This window comes from Suillus discolor (assembly GCF_016758755.1).
Source record: "Suillus discolor strain FC423 chromosome Unknown F5147scaffold_60, whole genome shotgun sequence".
Taxonomy (NCBI): Eukaryota; Fungi; Basidiomycota; class Agaricomycetes; order Boletales; family Suillaceae; genus Suillus; species Suillus discolor.
In genome coordinates, this window is record NW_024541307.1 from 88,874 (window position 1) to 103,681 (window position 14,808).

The following is a 14,808-nucleotide window of genomic DNA, read 5'->3' on the forward strand; positions in this document are numbered from 1 at the left end:
GATGTCGACAGGGCCATCGACTTGTACTCTATAGCGATCGACCTAATGTCTCCATCTGATGTTGTCTTTGCAAATCGCAGTAAGGCAAAACTAGGTAAAATGTTATGGGAGGATGCGCTTCTGGACGCGCAAAAGGTGCGATGAGATCTATGTTTTCGTAGCCTATGTTGACTTCGGCGATGCGTAGGTGACCGAACTCAATCCTTCGTCTCACGTTGGATACCAGTTGACACATGCAGCGCTGCGTGGCGCGCAACGTTACGATGAAGCTATCGAAGCCTTCAAAGTCATGTTGTCCATGTTGGACGATTCTCCCGAAGCACGGATGCTAGGTAAGCCTTGGGACACTCTTGCACAATCTCGAAACGCCTATCTCGTTCTGCAGACCTGCGTCAGCAGTATGTGCGTCCATCGGAAGCAGAAGACGCTATTCAAAGAGCTGTCTGGGTTGAACTCGAATATGCCCCGCTACGTCTACTTAATACCTCCACAGGTCTTTTGTGCGATCGAGCGGCACAAATAAACGCTTTCAAAACGACTGCAAAGTACAAGGAACTTTTGTCATTCACAACGAAACATTCCGACCTCGAGATGGACCGCATCAAGGAAGGGGTGGCAATGTACTTCCGTCGCGTCATGCTATCGCACAGGTGGGAAAAGAAGGAGGCGTTGCTGCACGACATCCAGGATAAAGATGTGCGCGAGTTGAATGGAATCGGTGGCATCGCGAAACTGCAGTCGTTCTGCGAGGTCGCACGTGATGCTGGGTATCATTGGGCGTGGATGGACACATGTTGTATCGACAAGAGGAGCAATAGCGAGCTTCAAGAATCGGTCAACTCCATGTTCGTCTGGTATCGCCATTCAGCGCTCACCATCGTCTACCTATGCGACGTCCCTCCTTTATCCCAGCCCGGTGCACTGGCGAGGAGCGTTTGGAACGAGCGGGTATGGACCTTTCAAGAATTTGTCGCTCCGAAAGTTGTTATCTTTTATCGGAAGGATTGGTCTTTATATCTCGACGATCGCTCTCCTAACCACAAAGAGTCCCCTGCAATCATGAAGGAGTTGGAGGATGCGACGGGAATAGATGCGCGGACCCTGGTGACCTTTCGTTCAGGTATGAGTGGGGCCCGAGAGAAACTGCAATGGGCATCGAAGCGCCTCACCACTTTGCAGGAAGACGTTGCGTACGCATTATTTGGTATCTTCGGCATCACCCTACCTGTCATTTATGGCGAGAAGAAGCAGAACGCGCTCGGTCGGCTCCTGCAGGAGATCGTGGCTCGGTCAGGCGACATCACTGTCCTCGACTGGATTGGACAACCTTCCGAGTTCAATAGCTGTCTTCCAGCTCATATTACCTCTTACAGCACTCCTCCGCGCACCCTTTCACGTTTGTCTGAATATCATATTCACACGCAAGTCTCTTCGCTGCGACAAACCGTCTCTGCAGGTCTCGCATCAAAATTTTATGACCAGCTTGAACAGCTTAGAGCTCCTCGCTTTGCAAACTGCAGGCTTCATCTGCCTTGCATTTCATTCCGTGTCACGGAAGTTAGACGGAGGCGCGATCCAGCCCAGGAGACTCTCATCATGTATAGAATCAAGGCAGACGGGCTTCGCGACCTGCTTATCACCACTGAAGAGACCCTAGTTCAGTTCTCGCGGGCAAGGCCGATTCAGCAGACGTTCTTACTTGTGCGTCCATGGGATCGGCATCTCCTCGGGGTGCCTGACTTTACAGAGCAGCCTGACTTCGCAGACGATATAGAGAGCATAGGAAATGGGACCGAGTCGGAGTCTCTGGACGACTCTGACAAGATATCCGACAATTTGCCTGTTGAAGAGGAGCCTGACTCACGAGCATTGCGGTTAATGGTTCGCCTCGGACAGCCTTTCGATGCATTTTTGGTAGCGCAGCAGCGTATCGGGGAATACAAGAGGATCGCGTCGGACTTTAATATCATTGCACAAGTTAAAGACATTGCATCGGTTGATAAGATGGTCATCGGTACGGTAGAAATACTGTAGCTAATAACTATCTACAGGCATTGGGGTACCATTACGCCGCTGTGCGTTCATAGTGTTCTCTACGGTTCGGCGATTTCTGCTTCATTTCACTGCGTCGGTTGTCTTCAGAAAGATAAAATGATTTTTGGCGATATGACAAATTCATCGCCAACACTTGTGCTTACATAAGCTGCTGAAGACGGAATCTATCCATTGGATACGTGAACAACCATCGATATACATATCATTGGCGATGAATGAAAATCTGCGCATATCTCTTTGTCGATGATGTACCTGACTTCTCTTGGCCTTCGTATTTTGCTCATTCATCTGTCTGTATTGGACTTACAGCTTACAGCCCCTTCGCGATGGCGCTCGCGCCTTTCCGATGGTCATTAAAGTTTCACACAGTACCTTTTCAGTCAAGCAGGAAAATGGATGTTTTGATATTCTACCCCGAAGCGAGAGAACGCTGGAAGCAAAGCACTCCTCTGACAGAGTTGATCACGAGTTTGCCATCTTAGAAGGGAGAATTTCGGCTGCAGAAAGCACCGACTGCTCGATTGGATGCGATGAGATATATTCTGGCAGCTGTGGGGATAAGAGTCGGATGCAGTCGGCGGGTATGATAATAGGGTGGATTCTTGCCGTAACGGTGATGGGGGCGTGAAGGTGAACGGCGGCCTTATGTCCTGTGCGTCTATTAGAATGAGACAGGTTAACGCATAAAACGCACAATATACGCAAATCTGCAGAAAGACACCCACAATCCCCCAAGAATCCACTTCGACCGCGCCCAACGCCATCGAGCTCCAGGCTCCAGTAAAATGTCAGAGCTCATTCCAGTCACTACACCACTGCGAGAGTTCGAAAGTCATGAAGGACGCGTAACGGCAGTTGCAGTTTTCCCCGATAAACGATGGATGGTTACGGGATCGTACGACAAGACGCTTCGTCTGTGGGACTTGGAGACAGGTGTTGTGTTGAAGAGGATGGAGGGGCATACCATTGAGGTGGTGGGATTGGTGTTATCACGAGATGGGCAATTGATAGCAAGCGGTGATCTCAAGGGAGAGGTCATCGTCTGGTATGGAGAAACTGGCCAATCGCTCACCAAAATCAAAGCCCACTCCGATTGTATCTCCTCGCTGGAATTTTCTCCTGATGGCACAGTGCTGGCCACTAGTGCATATGACGACAGAATGACAAAACTGTGGAACACCAAATCCTGGGAGGAACAAGGAGGCCCGACAATATTAATTGACTGCGGTAGTTCTGTCAAATGCGTACGATATTCGCACTCTGGAGAACTTCTTGCCATCGCAACAGACCACAATATTCAAATTTATAATCCAGGCACGAGGGAACACGTTGCATCCTTCAAGGCTCACAAATTCAACTTCTCACTCGCATGGACGCCCGATGGCACTCGCCTTCTCACAGGTGGCAGTGGTTCTAATCCTACCATACGTGAATGGGATACAACAACCTGGCAGCAGGTCGGTGATCCTTGGACGGGCCACTCTAAGCATATCAATGTCATTGCCGTTCATCCCGCTGGCACACTCGTCGCATCCGCATCTCATGACAATGATGTCCGCCTCTGGTCGCTCTCAGACCAAAAAACCATTTCCATATTCAAGCACTCGTATAGTTCGTTCTGCATCACTTTCTCCGTGAATGGCAAGCACATCCTCAGCGGAGGTGACGATAAGATGATCTCGGAGTGGGCAGTACCTCAGGGTATTCATCCGAAGGCATGTTTCCGTCCTTAACTCATATACCACAATTCGAGCATGTTTCGTGCAGATCCTAGTCATCACGACAGCCCGCGATGCATTCATAAATGGAGACTTATCTACCGCTGAAGAACTACTTACGCAAGATATTAACACCAATGCCAACAACCATACTTCCTATGCCAATCGTTCATTCGTGATGGCTCGACAACACAACTGGGACCGCGCCCTTCAGGATGCTATGGAGGTGCGTTATAAGCACTGAACGTGGCCCCACTCACGAAAGGCTAACTTAATGGTGACATAGTCCATCAGCATTCAGCCCTCATTGACAGGCTACATATCCAAGGGTATCGCCCTCTGTGGACAAGGCTGCGTCTCGGAAGCGAGGGCAGCATTCGATGTTGCATCAATGTACACGTACCAAGACTCACAAATCCTCCATTTCCTACTCTTGATCAAAGTATGTTACATTTACCTCACGCACTCTCTGCTTCATCGCGGATTTCAGGTCATCGCCCTCTTCAATGCGAATCAATATCATGAGGCAGATCTACTCCTCAAAGAACTCTTTACCGGCTGTCCGAATGCCGATACTCTCGGGTGTTGTGTCGTGCAAGTGAGTATAATCCACACTTGGTCATCAACACTAATCTTTGCAACTCGCACATCAGGCATATCTGCGTGTTCAACTCGGAATCAAGGCCTTGAATGGTGCACGTCACGGAGAAGCCGCTGATCATTTTACCGCAGTTCTCAACTCGAGGGCTCTCTCGTCGAGTTCACCCATTCATTTTATGTACGAGGACTTGGTGGTGGTACGTGAATACGCATCCGAAATCCTTTTCATAACTGAATCCCTTGTTCAGCTCTTCGGCTGGGATCTCAAATCATTGTGGCTCACTGCACACCAGGAACACTGTCATGCACTCCTTCAGGCAGGCAAACTTCAAGATGCCGTTGAATCATACCGATACATGATGGACCATATAGATGAAACAACAAAGGCCAGTTGCGTTGAATGGTCCAACGGCAAGTCTTCAGTGGTGTCACCTGAGGTCATCAATCCTCACCTGCGTTTTCCTCAGCTTTCAAGCAAGAATGCAGCTCTCTCTTTATTACCAACGGAGATACTACCATCGCCACAAGCGACTATGACAGGGCTATTGATTTTTACTCGGCAGCCATCGACTTGAATTCTGGATCTGGTGCTGTCTTTGCAAAGCGCAGCAAGGCAAGGTTGGGAAAAATGCTATGGACGGAAGCACTTCTCGATGCGCAGAAGGTGCGATGGCATTTAGTGGTTTTTAACTCCTACTTATCGCGGTGACACATAGGTCACCGAACTCGACTCTTTATCTTATCTTGGATACAGTTTGAAGCACGCAGCGCTTCATGGTGCACAACGCTACGATGAGGCAATACAGGCATTTGAAATCATGCTCTCAAAATTAGACGATGCTCCTGACATTGAGATACGAAGTAAGCCTCAAATAACTCATGGGTTAACATGCTTTAGCTGTTTCTGCAGAGTTGCGTCCGCAGTATCTAAGTCCATCCAAAGTGGACCGTGCCATTCAAAAAGTCATCGATGCTCAACTCGACAATTCTCCGCTGCGTGTACTCGACACCACCACCGGCCTCTTATGTGATCGAGAGACGCAAATATGCACCTTCAAAACGAGCATACAGTATAAGGAGCTTGTATCATCAACAATCGTGCGTTCAGATATCCAAATGAAGCGTGTTGAAGAAGTGGTGATGTCATACTTCCAATATGTCATGCTATCGCACAGGTGGGAAGGCAAGGAGCCGCTGCTACAAGATATCCAGGGCAGGGAAATCTATGAGTTGCATCCAGTGGGCGGCATCAAGAAGTTGCAGTCCTTCTGCAAAGCTGCTCGTGATTTGGGGTATCGCTGGGCATGGAGCGACACGTGCTGTATTGACAAGAGCATCGATTTTGAGCTCCAAGCATCGATCAAATCCATGTTCTCCTGGTATCACCACTCCGCGCTCACGGTCGTATACCTCTCGGATGTTCCTCCTTTGTCAAAGTTTGGTGCGCTGAGAAAGAGCGCTTGGAACACCCGCGGGTGGACGGTCCAAGAATTCCTCGCTCCCAGAGTCATTCTGTTCTATCAGAAGGATTGGACTCTTTATCTTGACGATCGCACTCCCAACCACAAGAATTCCATAGCGATTATGCAGGAGTTGGAGGATGCGACGGGCATAGATCGACGAACCGTCGTGGCCTTCCGTCCCGGGATGAGAGATGCCCGAGAGAAACTTCAGTGGGCATCGACACGTACTACCACGTTGCAAGAAGACGTTGCATACTCGTTATTCGGCGTCTTTGGCGTCCGCCTGCATGTTGATTATACCGAGAAGAAGCAGAACGCGCTCGGGCGGCTTCTGCAGGAAATCATAGCTCAGTCTGGCGATATTACTGCCCTGGACTGGGTCGGAAAGTCATCAGACTTCAACAGCTGTCTACCAGCCGACATCACTTCATACGAAGTTCCATCATGCAAACTCCCATCTCTAACCGAAGAAGAGATTCATACATCGGTCTCCTCACTGCGAGGTGTTGTGGACATACAGTCAGCTTCGAAATTATATCAGGAACTTGACTCCCTGAGCGCTCCCCGTTTCGCGCATCGCCGGTTGCATCTGCCTTGCATCGTATTTCCAGTCACAGAAGCCAGACGGAGGCCAGGTCATGACCAAGATACATATACGTATGAACTCAAGTCAGACGGGCTTCGTAACCTGGATATTACCACGGAAGACAGGTTCACTCCGTTCTCGCCGGCAAGGCCGCCACCCGTCTGGCAGACGATCTTGTTCGTTCGTCCATGGAGTCACCATCTCCTCGGGCTGCATGACACTGCAGACGATACGCAGAGCGTGGCAAATTGGTCCGCGTCCGAATTTTTGTTGCACGGTTCACTCGCTGCACAAACTGAGCCGATTTACTCGGATTCTGACTCGCGAGCATTGCGGTTGATTGCCAACCTTGGACAGCCGTTTAGTGCATTTTTGCTGGCGCGGCAGCGCGATGGAGAATTCAAGAGGATCGCATCCGATCGTGACATCATCGCACAAGTTAAAGACATGGCTTCTATTAGCTACTTGATGGACATCAGAACACTAGAGGTACTGTAGCTGTATGCATGGATCCTTTCCGCTGTCTCACACCTGTTCCGGGAGAGCATTTATCATCACATCACCTCCCAAGAGATTGATCATCACCAAACGCGGGCCAGGTGTGAGTGAATTTAGAGATGTAGCTCATCATAAGATATGCTCTCGCAATATTAATCCTCATCAATAGGTGGCGCACCGTGAGAAAAACTGCCGATTCCCGACAGGCTGTACCCGCGCCGCGTTGTGACTCTTGTGAGCTAAATTTTGACCAACGGTCACCAACCCAACTTCGACGCAGCTGGATGTTCATTGGAAGTGAACTCGCCATGGAATTTTTGCTGCTAGCGGCCACATGGTCATCGTGGAATCACAAAGGCAGCCATCAGCAATTCGCAAAACATTCGGTTCTAGAATTCACAAACACTGTTGCGCGGTCGCCAGTCAACATTGCGCCGGCCACGATGATGTTACTGATGCCTGCGCACCTCTGCCTCCCTGTGTCCATCCACTTCAGCTTATTGCTTGAGGTTCCCATGATCATTTACACGTGGGTGTGGTTGTATTTCATCCTGAATATTTTCCAGTTCAACTGGGGAAGTATTGATTCACATTTCAATGAGCAAGTGCTTTGTTGATCATGCAGGATCACAATATTCGGTATCCTTTTCTGCGAACAGCTCTGCAGTAATATACCGTGCTGTCGCGAAACTAAGGCAAACGCTACACTGATGTTGCACTGAAGCATACTAGGACAATAACCGTGACCGACTATCTGGAATATTCATTCTCTGATTTTGCCACAAGATGTTCAACGGCTGTTACTCGGAGTCACGGTCCGGCGCGGTGCAAGGACCAAGTAGTCCGTATTCAGGCCACAACTTTGGAGGCCCATAGCCTTAATATAAGGCATAAGAGCTTGAATAGGTTGCCCACGGCATCAGGTAAGTGAGAATTCTCAACCTATGTGTGTTATTGCTCAATTGTTGTCAATTTAAGTGAGTGAGTCGTTGGGGCGTGCCAATCCCGGCCTTGTAATACCCTGGGTAAAATGTCAAGTCAATGTCATGACGTAGCTGCGTAAATGCCATACCATCCCAACTCACATGATTGAAAATAGATTTAAGCAAGGAAAGGTCTTTCTTACGTGCCTGACAATTAAACAAACTCGTGACCATTTTTTTGCATTGACCCTGCCTTTGACGTTTAAGCCACCAAGATGCTCTGCTAGTTGCAGACGCTCCTTCTATAAATGCACGAACTCTGGCACTTACGGAGGCAATCCCAGGTGTGACTGTGTCATCCATCTTCGACCTTCAACTGACGCGCATCTATTGTGGTGGTCTAGTGGCGCCAAGGTCAAGGTTAAGGTCAAGGGTCGCAAATGTGAAGACATGGGTATTTTGAGTGCTTGTATGATATGATTGGCTACCGCAGAGGCTCCACAGGGTTGAAAACGTTGATGTGGGAGACTTGTGTGTATGTACATATTCTACATTGAGTCCTGATAAGCCGAAAATTTACTAATCAGTAGGGTGCCATTCCCGCCACGACCCCATTCTACCCAATTCTCGCTATGGTGAACTGGAACGATCCTGACCTCGAAGCAAAATTAGGGACACTTTCAGCACAGTTGTTGTATGCTATCCTTGGCTTATACGGGTGAGTGCTGCACGTTGTAATGCCTTAAATATGTTACCAATTAGTCCGCTTCTGTGTCTGCAGCTGGGAATATATACGCTCTTCACATGTGGAGATAGCACTACTTCAGAGGCAGCTTCCATTTCGATGGCCTTTGGTGCGCATTCTCGAAGATGTGGTGGACGCTTGCCACTTACGCATGCCTAGCTCTCGTACATTGTCGCTAGATTTAGCTTCTTGATTGCGACAGTTCGGCTGTGAGCCGACATACAAAAAGTGACAAACGTACTAACGACCTTCGTCAGTGCAGTACAATTCAGTCCCTTTCACACAATCGTTGATTGTCAAAGTGAGCGTTTTATAAATTTTAATCTCCCTCCAGGGGGCTCACCTCGATTTTACGCATGAATTTAATCACCATAGTGAGCACGGGAACTGCGAGGTTGCTGGTTTACCACCATATTACCTAGTCTGCGACAAACGTCGCCATCGGTTGCTCCACAACAAATCTGATGATCAGAACGTAAACCTTTAATCATCTCTCACATCATGCTCGATCTAATGGTATATATATGTAGGTGGCTTATCTGGAAAACCAGTTACCTGCTGCGCCTCTTGCTAGTCCTCTTCTCACTGGGTCATTGGACAATGCTCACTCTTTGTGCGTATTTGCTGTCCTCTATTGTTACTTGTCCAACCATTTTCTAGTCCTTGTAACCACTCGTGCATCCGCCAGAAGCGGGATGTGCATGATCAGCTTTGTCAAACCTGCATATACTAGTGCGGTGATCATATATGGTACGCATGTCGCATTTGTGATCGATGGATACATGTTAATCAGTACCTCGTGCGTAGGCATGTTGTATGATTTAGCACTTTTGATCTTTACAGTCATTGGACTTTTGAGGACGCCATCATTTTCTACGCTGTGGAAGATGCTCCTGAAACAAGGGGTGATATATTTCATCCTCAATTTGGCAGCAAACCTTACCCTACTGGTGTGTTCCTGGACCTTTGTAAGGATTCCCATTCTCTACGCGCCGACCATGCTTCTAAAAAGAAGACGCTCGAACCACGCGGTCGACGTCATCCACGTGACTCACTGATGCGAAAAGTTGCACTTTTCGCATCCGAGTTTACGTGGATACATTCCTTTCCTTTCATTTCTCTTACTCTTTCGTTATCTTACCTTGTGCTCAGACTTCACGATTCCCGTTTCTTCACCGATATCTCTCAACTCGCCATATGCTCCCTATTCTTGTTCCGGCCTAGTCAAGTACTCGAAAACGTATATATACTACTCATGTACACTCATACCTACAGTGAAATCCGACAGTGAATTCCCCGCTCCAAGTACGTTCGAAGACGCCTCCGAAAGATCTCTCCTCTAGCCTTGTTTTCACTATCTTCGTGTTATTCGCTGACACGTCTCATTTCTATCTCATTTTGTTCGCAGTTCCCTGCCGAACTCATACTCAGCCTTACACCTTGTTGCTCTACAGGGTTGTTGCAGACCAAACTTTGTAGACCCTGAATCTTCTGAACCTGAATCGTAGGACTGTTTCGCTGCATTGCAAACGCATACTCACTCTGTATCGTCAGCTATCATGGATTCTATTTTCTCAATGCCTGGTATGTGCCCATGATTTGACTGAGTTATGTAACTGACCTTTTGAAAGCGGCATGCATCTGGTCAGAACTCTCGCTACGACTTCCTGTTTGGATGCATGACCTACTTTGATTTGCAGTACGATTGCATCTAGCCAAGTGGTCCTTGCGCTCCTCTGTCCTTCGACCACTTTCGAAAGGTCTTTCTTTTTTTCTTCTTCATTTGTGTGTCACCAGTCTTATTCGTTGGGAATAGCAACAGTGCCCCGTCGACTAAAGTGCCTCCGCTGACGAGTGACTTCACCTTTTCAGGGTAAAATTCTTTGTCTGAGATGCGTGTACCGCGGTTTACTGTGCGTTCAGGTTCCAATCCACGGCTGAAGCCTAAGAGAGTATTTGTTTCGAATCACCCCAATGACTATGTCGTCCTTATGTAGTTTTATGAAAGGATTCATATTTCGGCTTCAACGTATATTGGTGTATCCTAAATTTGTCTATCTTATCTCTATGATGCAAAACTTAGAGTTTTCGATGTACCAGCGCTCACAAGTTTGATGGAGTCTTCATGCATGATTAGATCTTGTGGAAGCATGGAACGCGATCTTGAATATGCAGACCGAACATTCAAGCGAATCCCTTTGAGCCAGTAAAAGAACTTAGCCGTTTATGATGTCTCATATGAAGCCGCGGCAGTGAAAAATGCAGTATGTATACAACCTCCGTGTTGTTTGCCTGAACTAGGGCTCGGTGAGAAATACAGATGTTACTAACATCGGTTATTAACATTAGTTATTAACCGGTTAATAACACCGAGGAAAGTCAGACGCACTTTTAGCCTGTTAATAATTGTTAACAATCATATGTTCAATACAAGAGCCTCCAGCTGCATCAGTCGACTACTAGTCATGTATAATCTAGTATTTAAATCTCGTTTAGAAACACTCTGAGTGACAAATGTCACAATTGTTACAGGTAACAGTCAAGCGTTTAATCACAATATTTGCCCAGCTTTTTTCTTATCTGAAAATATGTCCGAGTCACCCACAACGGAGGAGTATGTCAACACTCTCGACAAGCTTAATATTCTTCTCACCAACGTACGGAAAACATCAGAATAAGGATTATGTGCTGTCAAACTACCGTCCAGTCGTCAAGTTCCGGAACATCGAAGAGAGCGTGCTTCAGGCTGTCCAAACTGGCAGCGCAGATGATGTGTCAGTCACAGACATTGACGGAATAGCAGATTCGGATGATGAAGATGGAGCTGAGGACGAGCTGTTGGAATCGGAGATAGACGGACGCCAGCCTGCTCAAGCTGTTGCCTTCGAGATTCATCCTGACATTGATATCAACTCGAAGGCATTGAAGGATATGGTCTCTACTGACCCAGTTTCCGTAGTTTCCACTGTGGACCTATCATTCGTGTTGTCTCCGCAGGCTGCCACGATGGTGACCGACGACGGAGATGCAGATTGGAATTATTAGACTCACAGACGACCTTTTTAACAATTGTTAACTGCGTTTTTGTTGTTAACAATGTTAATAATGTATTTCTAACACGTTAGTAACACAAATGTTAGGAATTGTTATTAACCTGTGTTAACTATGGCCCTGGAGCGCCCGATGTTACTAACAAATGTTAGAAATCGGCCATGAATTATTCACCGAGCCCTAGCCTGAACGGACTTGCCTCAAACAATGGAAGATATCGACCCTTCACAGGGGTCTTGAGTCTGGAGGATAGAAGGCCAGTCCCATCTATAGAACACCCTCATTTCTATGCAGAAATTTGAGTCGAGAAGAATGCAGTTGTGTCGATGACACGCTGCATATTTTACCGATGTCTAAATACAACTTACATGTATGATATTGTGAACGTGCCACCTGGTCAATAATTGTTGTAGATGAGCTTTGGATGTGATGGGAGCACCAGAAAATATGATTGTAGACGCCTGCATGGCGCAACAGCCTCTTGAGGAACGCCGGGCGTAGCCGGGGTTGTGGTGCTGCAACGATTTTTTTTTTGCATAACCGGCAGCTGACAAGGTCAGCCCCGAGGAGGCACGCGGGGGTTTCAGTTAGTAGACCGTGTGGGACTCTTCTGCAACAAGTTATGTGGAGATACGGAAGCACTGCTATAAGTGACGGCAAGAGACTGCTCCACATCATCCGTTCCCCGGAAGAAATAATATGCTGTGTCGATCTCATTGGACCTGTATCGCTCGAGTCGGATCATAGTACGACACATGATCCCGATTGTTTCAAACTCCCTTTGCCCTCTATTCACGTGACAAGTTGTTACTGCAGTCTTCTTGTTATCCTTTGGAAAGTTGGAACCCCCGGATTGCCCGGTAAGCCCGTTCACTTTATTCACATGTGGATCTTTCTGATTCATATCATCGCGAATTGAAAGTTGACAGAGAGAGCTGACGTTAACATGACAAGTCAACGTTACAAAGAAGCCAACGTTAACAATTATAACGTTGACGCGACTAACCTCTTTCCATGAATTTTAAACTCACCGGACATGAATCAGATCGATCAACATGCTAATAAAATGAACGGAAGAAAAAAATCGCCGAACGCACGCTGCTAAATCCCCACTGTCACGATCACTCTGGTCTCCCCACGCGGTAGAACCTGAGAGTCGTTCCTTCAAATTCAAGTTCATAACTCAGGATGGATGACTACGCAGTTCTCATGGGACGTGAAACTACTTTTGCAGTACGTCCTCTGCACTCGCACAGTGTGACAGTGACCTGTCGGCTTTGTGCTTCATTTGCTCACTCGAAGTCAGTATGTTGAAGGTAGTTCGACTACACTCGTATTCTTATTTCATTCTGCACGACTGAATTCCTCGGACAGCTGCATCCATAGCAGCTTTGGTAAGGAGGAACGAATATGACAAACAACGTCATGACCATTTCCCCCTAGCTTTTTGACTATTGTCTTACTTTCGACTCGGAGGTCAGTATGTTTTGATGGCTATGTGCAAAATTGACTTTATACCAGGTTCGTTGGACGTGGGGGAGAAAATGGGGGATCGTGAGGATAGCCTTTGTGATCTCTCGCTATTTACCGATTACAACTTTTGTTATGTACCTATATTGTAAGTGCCCGGGACAATTTGTCTGTTCTCGCTCCTCACTGATGAGACCCTCGAATAGATCTCCTCGAGTCACCTCGCGGAGAAATTGTGCGTCTAAATTCTTGACTGAGTTTATATCCCTGATATGATATTCTAGCCAAATCCCGGGATGTACATTGCTATAAATGGCAGTTGCGTATACAATAATCCCACTTCAACCGTTTTGGATTCTCAATAATTTCGCTAGCCCTGAGCATCTTTGATGCTGCTGCTGCTGACGGTCAGAATCAACTCAAAGTCAAATCTCTTCCTCCTAGTGACTCCTTTTTAGTTTTGCTCGTGGCTAGGGCACAAGCGTTCTGTCAATGGGGAGTCAGGACCTTAATCGCCATAACATTGCTCAGTACCGTAACCCTGATCTTTCCTCTTAGCTACCTTTTTGTTGCTCAAATATTGCACTTCATTCTAGGCCATGGTAGCCGTTGCGCTAACAATTATATACGTCGTGACGAGTAAACCTGCAGGTTTGTATCTCCCCCCTTCAAATGTCTTCTGCTCACCCCGTATTACAGATGCGGGTGTGTTTGAGGGGGAACAATACGTGAGTATCGTTTATGGATTGTGCATGGTCTATCAGCTTTGTACGTAACATTTCCATGATTTGTCCAGTGGCTAACTTCTGCCAGTATTGATGTCCTTTATACTGCACAAACGCTTCAAATTTTACCAACAGGATGCTACACCGTTTGTTGCTAATGTATATCGGGATGGTGTGATTTATGTGCTATGCATTGCTCGTGAGTCTTGTAGATTCTTGTCAAGAACAATGCCTTAATTTTTTTTCAGTGGCCTCGATGGTGAATTGCATCGGCATTGCTGTGCTTCCCGTGAGCAACTTTCTTCTGGTAATAAGATGAGCCTCTGATCAGATTGTCTAGCAACCATACACTTTTCTTTTCTATAGGTAAATAATATCATGGTATACTCTATATTCAAAGCTGAGTCAGAGGAGCCCGCAGGCAGTTGTGTATAGCGTGATTTCTTCACGCATACTGTTCAATCTACGAGAAACAAGCAAATCGCAGGATGACGTTGCAATCAGCTTGGGGATGGTTTTTGCTCAACCAGTCGGAATCCCATCTACAGTGGATCATCTAGAGCTGGAGGTTGTTGATACTGCATACTCGTCAGGTTTGATTATGGTTGTAGCTCCCCCTTGTTAGATATAGCGTACTGCGTACCATTGTTCGTGTATAGTATCTATCCCGTTACGCTCACTTGATACTTTGACGTTCATCGTTGCTTTCCCTCGGTCTTCTAGAGGGTACGTCCATTCATTCAGAGTTATACCACTCATATTGTGTTGTATATTAACATAGTGTGTCGAGGTATTTTTTCACCCCTGACATACACGACAGTGCAGTGTTTCCAGCCCTCGAAGTCGCTGCTAAGATTACATCAATAGTTCGATTGCTCTAGGCTACGAACAATCAACGCAGTTTTCAAAGTAGATCTCCTTGTAAGTATTTTTTTTCTGAAATAGCTAGCGCTGCAAGTACCGACTTGATCTGA

General features: G+C 47.0%; 3 protein-coding genes across 3 annotated transcripts; all 3 read left to right on the forward strand.

Annotated features, from left to right (window-relative positions):
* The first annotated feature begins 6,965 nt into the window (after positions 1-6,965).
* On the forward strand, positions 6,966-7,669 carry F5147DRAFT_713379 (uncharacterized protein). Its single transcript, XM_041438403.1, has 3 exons — positions 6,966-7,023; positions 7,090-7,449; positions 7,527-7,669. The coding sequence occupies exons 2-3, from the start codon at positions 7,205-7,207 to the stop codon at positions 7,588-7,590; spliced, it is 309 nt and encodes a 102-aa protein (XP_041288955.1). The 5' UTR covers positions 6,966-7,023; positions 7,090-7,204; the 3' UTR covers positions 7,591-7,669.
* Positions 7,670-8,319: 650 nt separating this feature from the next.
* F5147DRAFT_655991 (uncharacterized protein) lies at positions 8,320-11,633 on the forward strand (the record flags this gene model as incomplete). Its single annotated transcript, XM_041434041.1, has 16 exons — positions 8,320-8,382; positions 8,434-8,561; positions 8,606-8,697; positions 8,846-8,889; positions 8,923-9,063; positions 9,119-9,201; positions 9,277-9,387; positions 9,432-9,538; positions 9,741-9,828; positions 9,877-9,893; positions 10,097-10,172; positions 10,289-10,373; positions 10,461-10,501; positions 10,586-10,617; positions 10,833-10,852; positions 11,121-11,633. 16 exons carry the CDS (start codon positions 8,320-8,322, stop codon positions 11,631-11,633), a joined length of 1,641 nt encoding a protein of 546 aa, XP_041288956.1.
* A 1,312-nt stretch (positions 11,634-12,945) lies between these two features.
* On the forward strand, positions 12,946-14,516 carry F5147DRAFT_713399 (uncharacterized protein). The gene is made up of 11 exons (XM_041438404.1): positions 12,946-13,257; positions 13,316-13,344; positions 13,394-13,427; positions 13,484-13,516; positions 13,568-13,644; positions 13,706-13,760; positions 13,809-13,877; positions 13,923-14,033; positions 14,083-14,123; positions 14,175-14,200; positions 14,249-14,516. Exons 1-11 carry the CDS (start codon positions 13,245-13,247, stop codon positions 14,457-14,459), a joined length of 699 nt encoding a protein of 232 aa, XP_041288957.1. The 5' UTR covers positions 12,946-13,244; the 3' UTR covers positions 14,460-14,516.
* The last annotated feature ends 292 nt before the right edge of the window (positions 14,517-14,808 follow it).

Excerpts from the sequence above, each read along its gene's own strand:
- F5147DRAFT_713379 (XM_041438403.1), top strand. The coding sequence starts at position 7,205 with ATGTTCATTGGAAGTGAACTCGCCATGGAATTTTTGCTGCTAGCGGCC. Across the intron at positions 7,450-7,526 it reads GTTCCCATGATCATTTACAC|TGCTTTGTTGATCATGCAGG; the intron begins GTGGGTGTGGTT and ends TCAATGAGCAAG.
- F5147DRAFT_713399 (XM_041438404.1), top strand. Across the intron at positions 14,034-14,082 it reads TTATGTGCTATGCATTGCTC|TGGCCTCGATGGTGAATTGC; the intron begins GTGAGTCTTGTA and ends ATTTTTTTTCAG. Across the intron at positions 14,201-14,248 it reads TACACTTTTCTTTTCTATAG|CCCGCAGGCAGTTGTGTATA; the intron begins GTAAATAATATC and ends GAGTCAGAGGAG.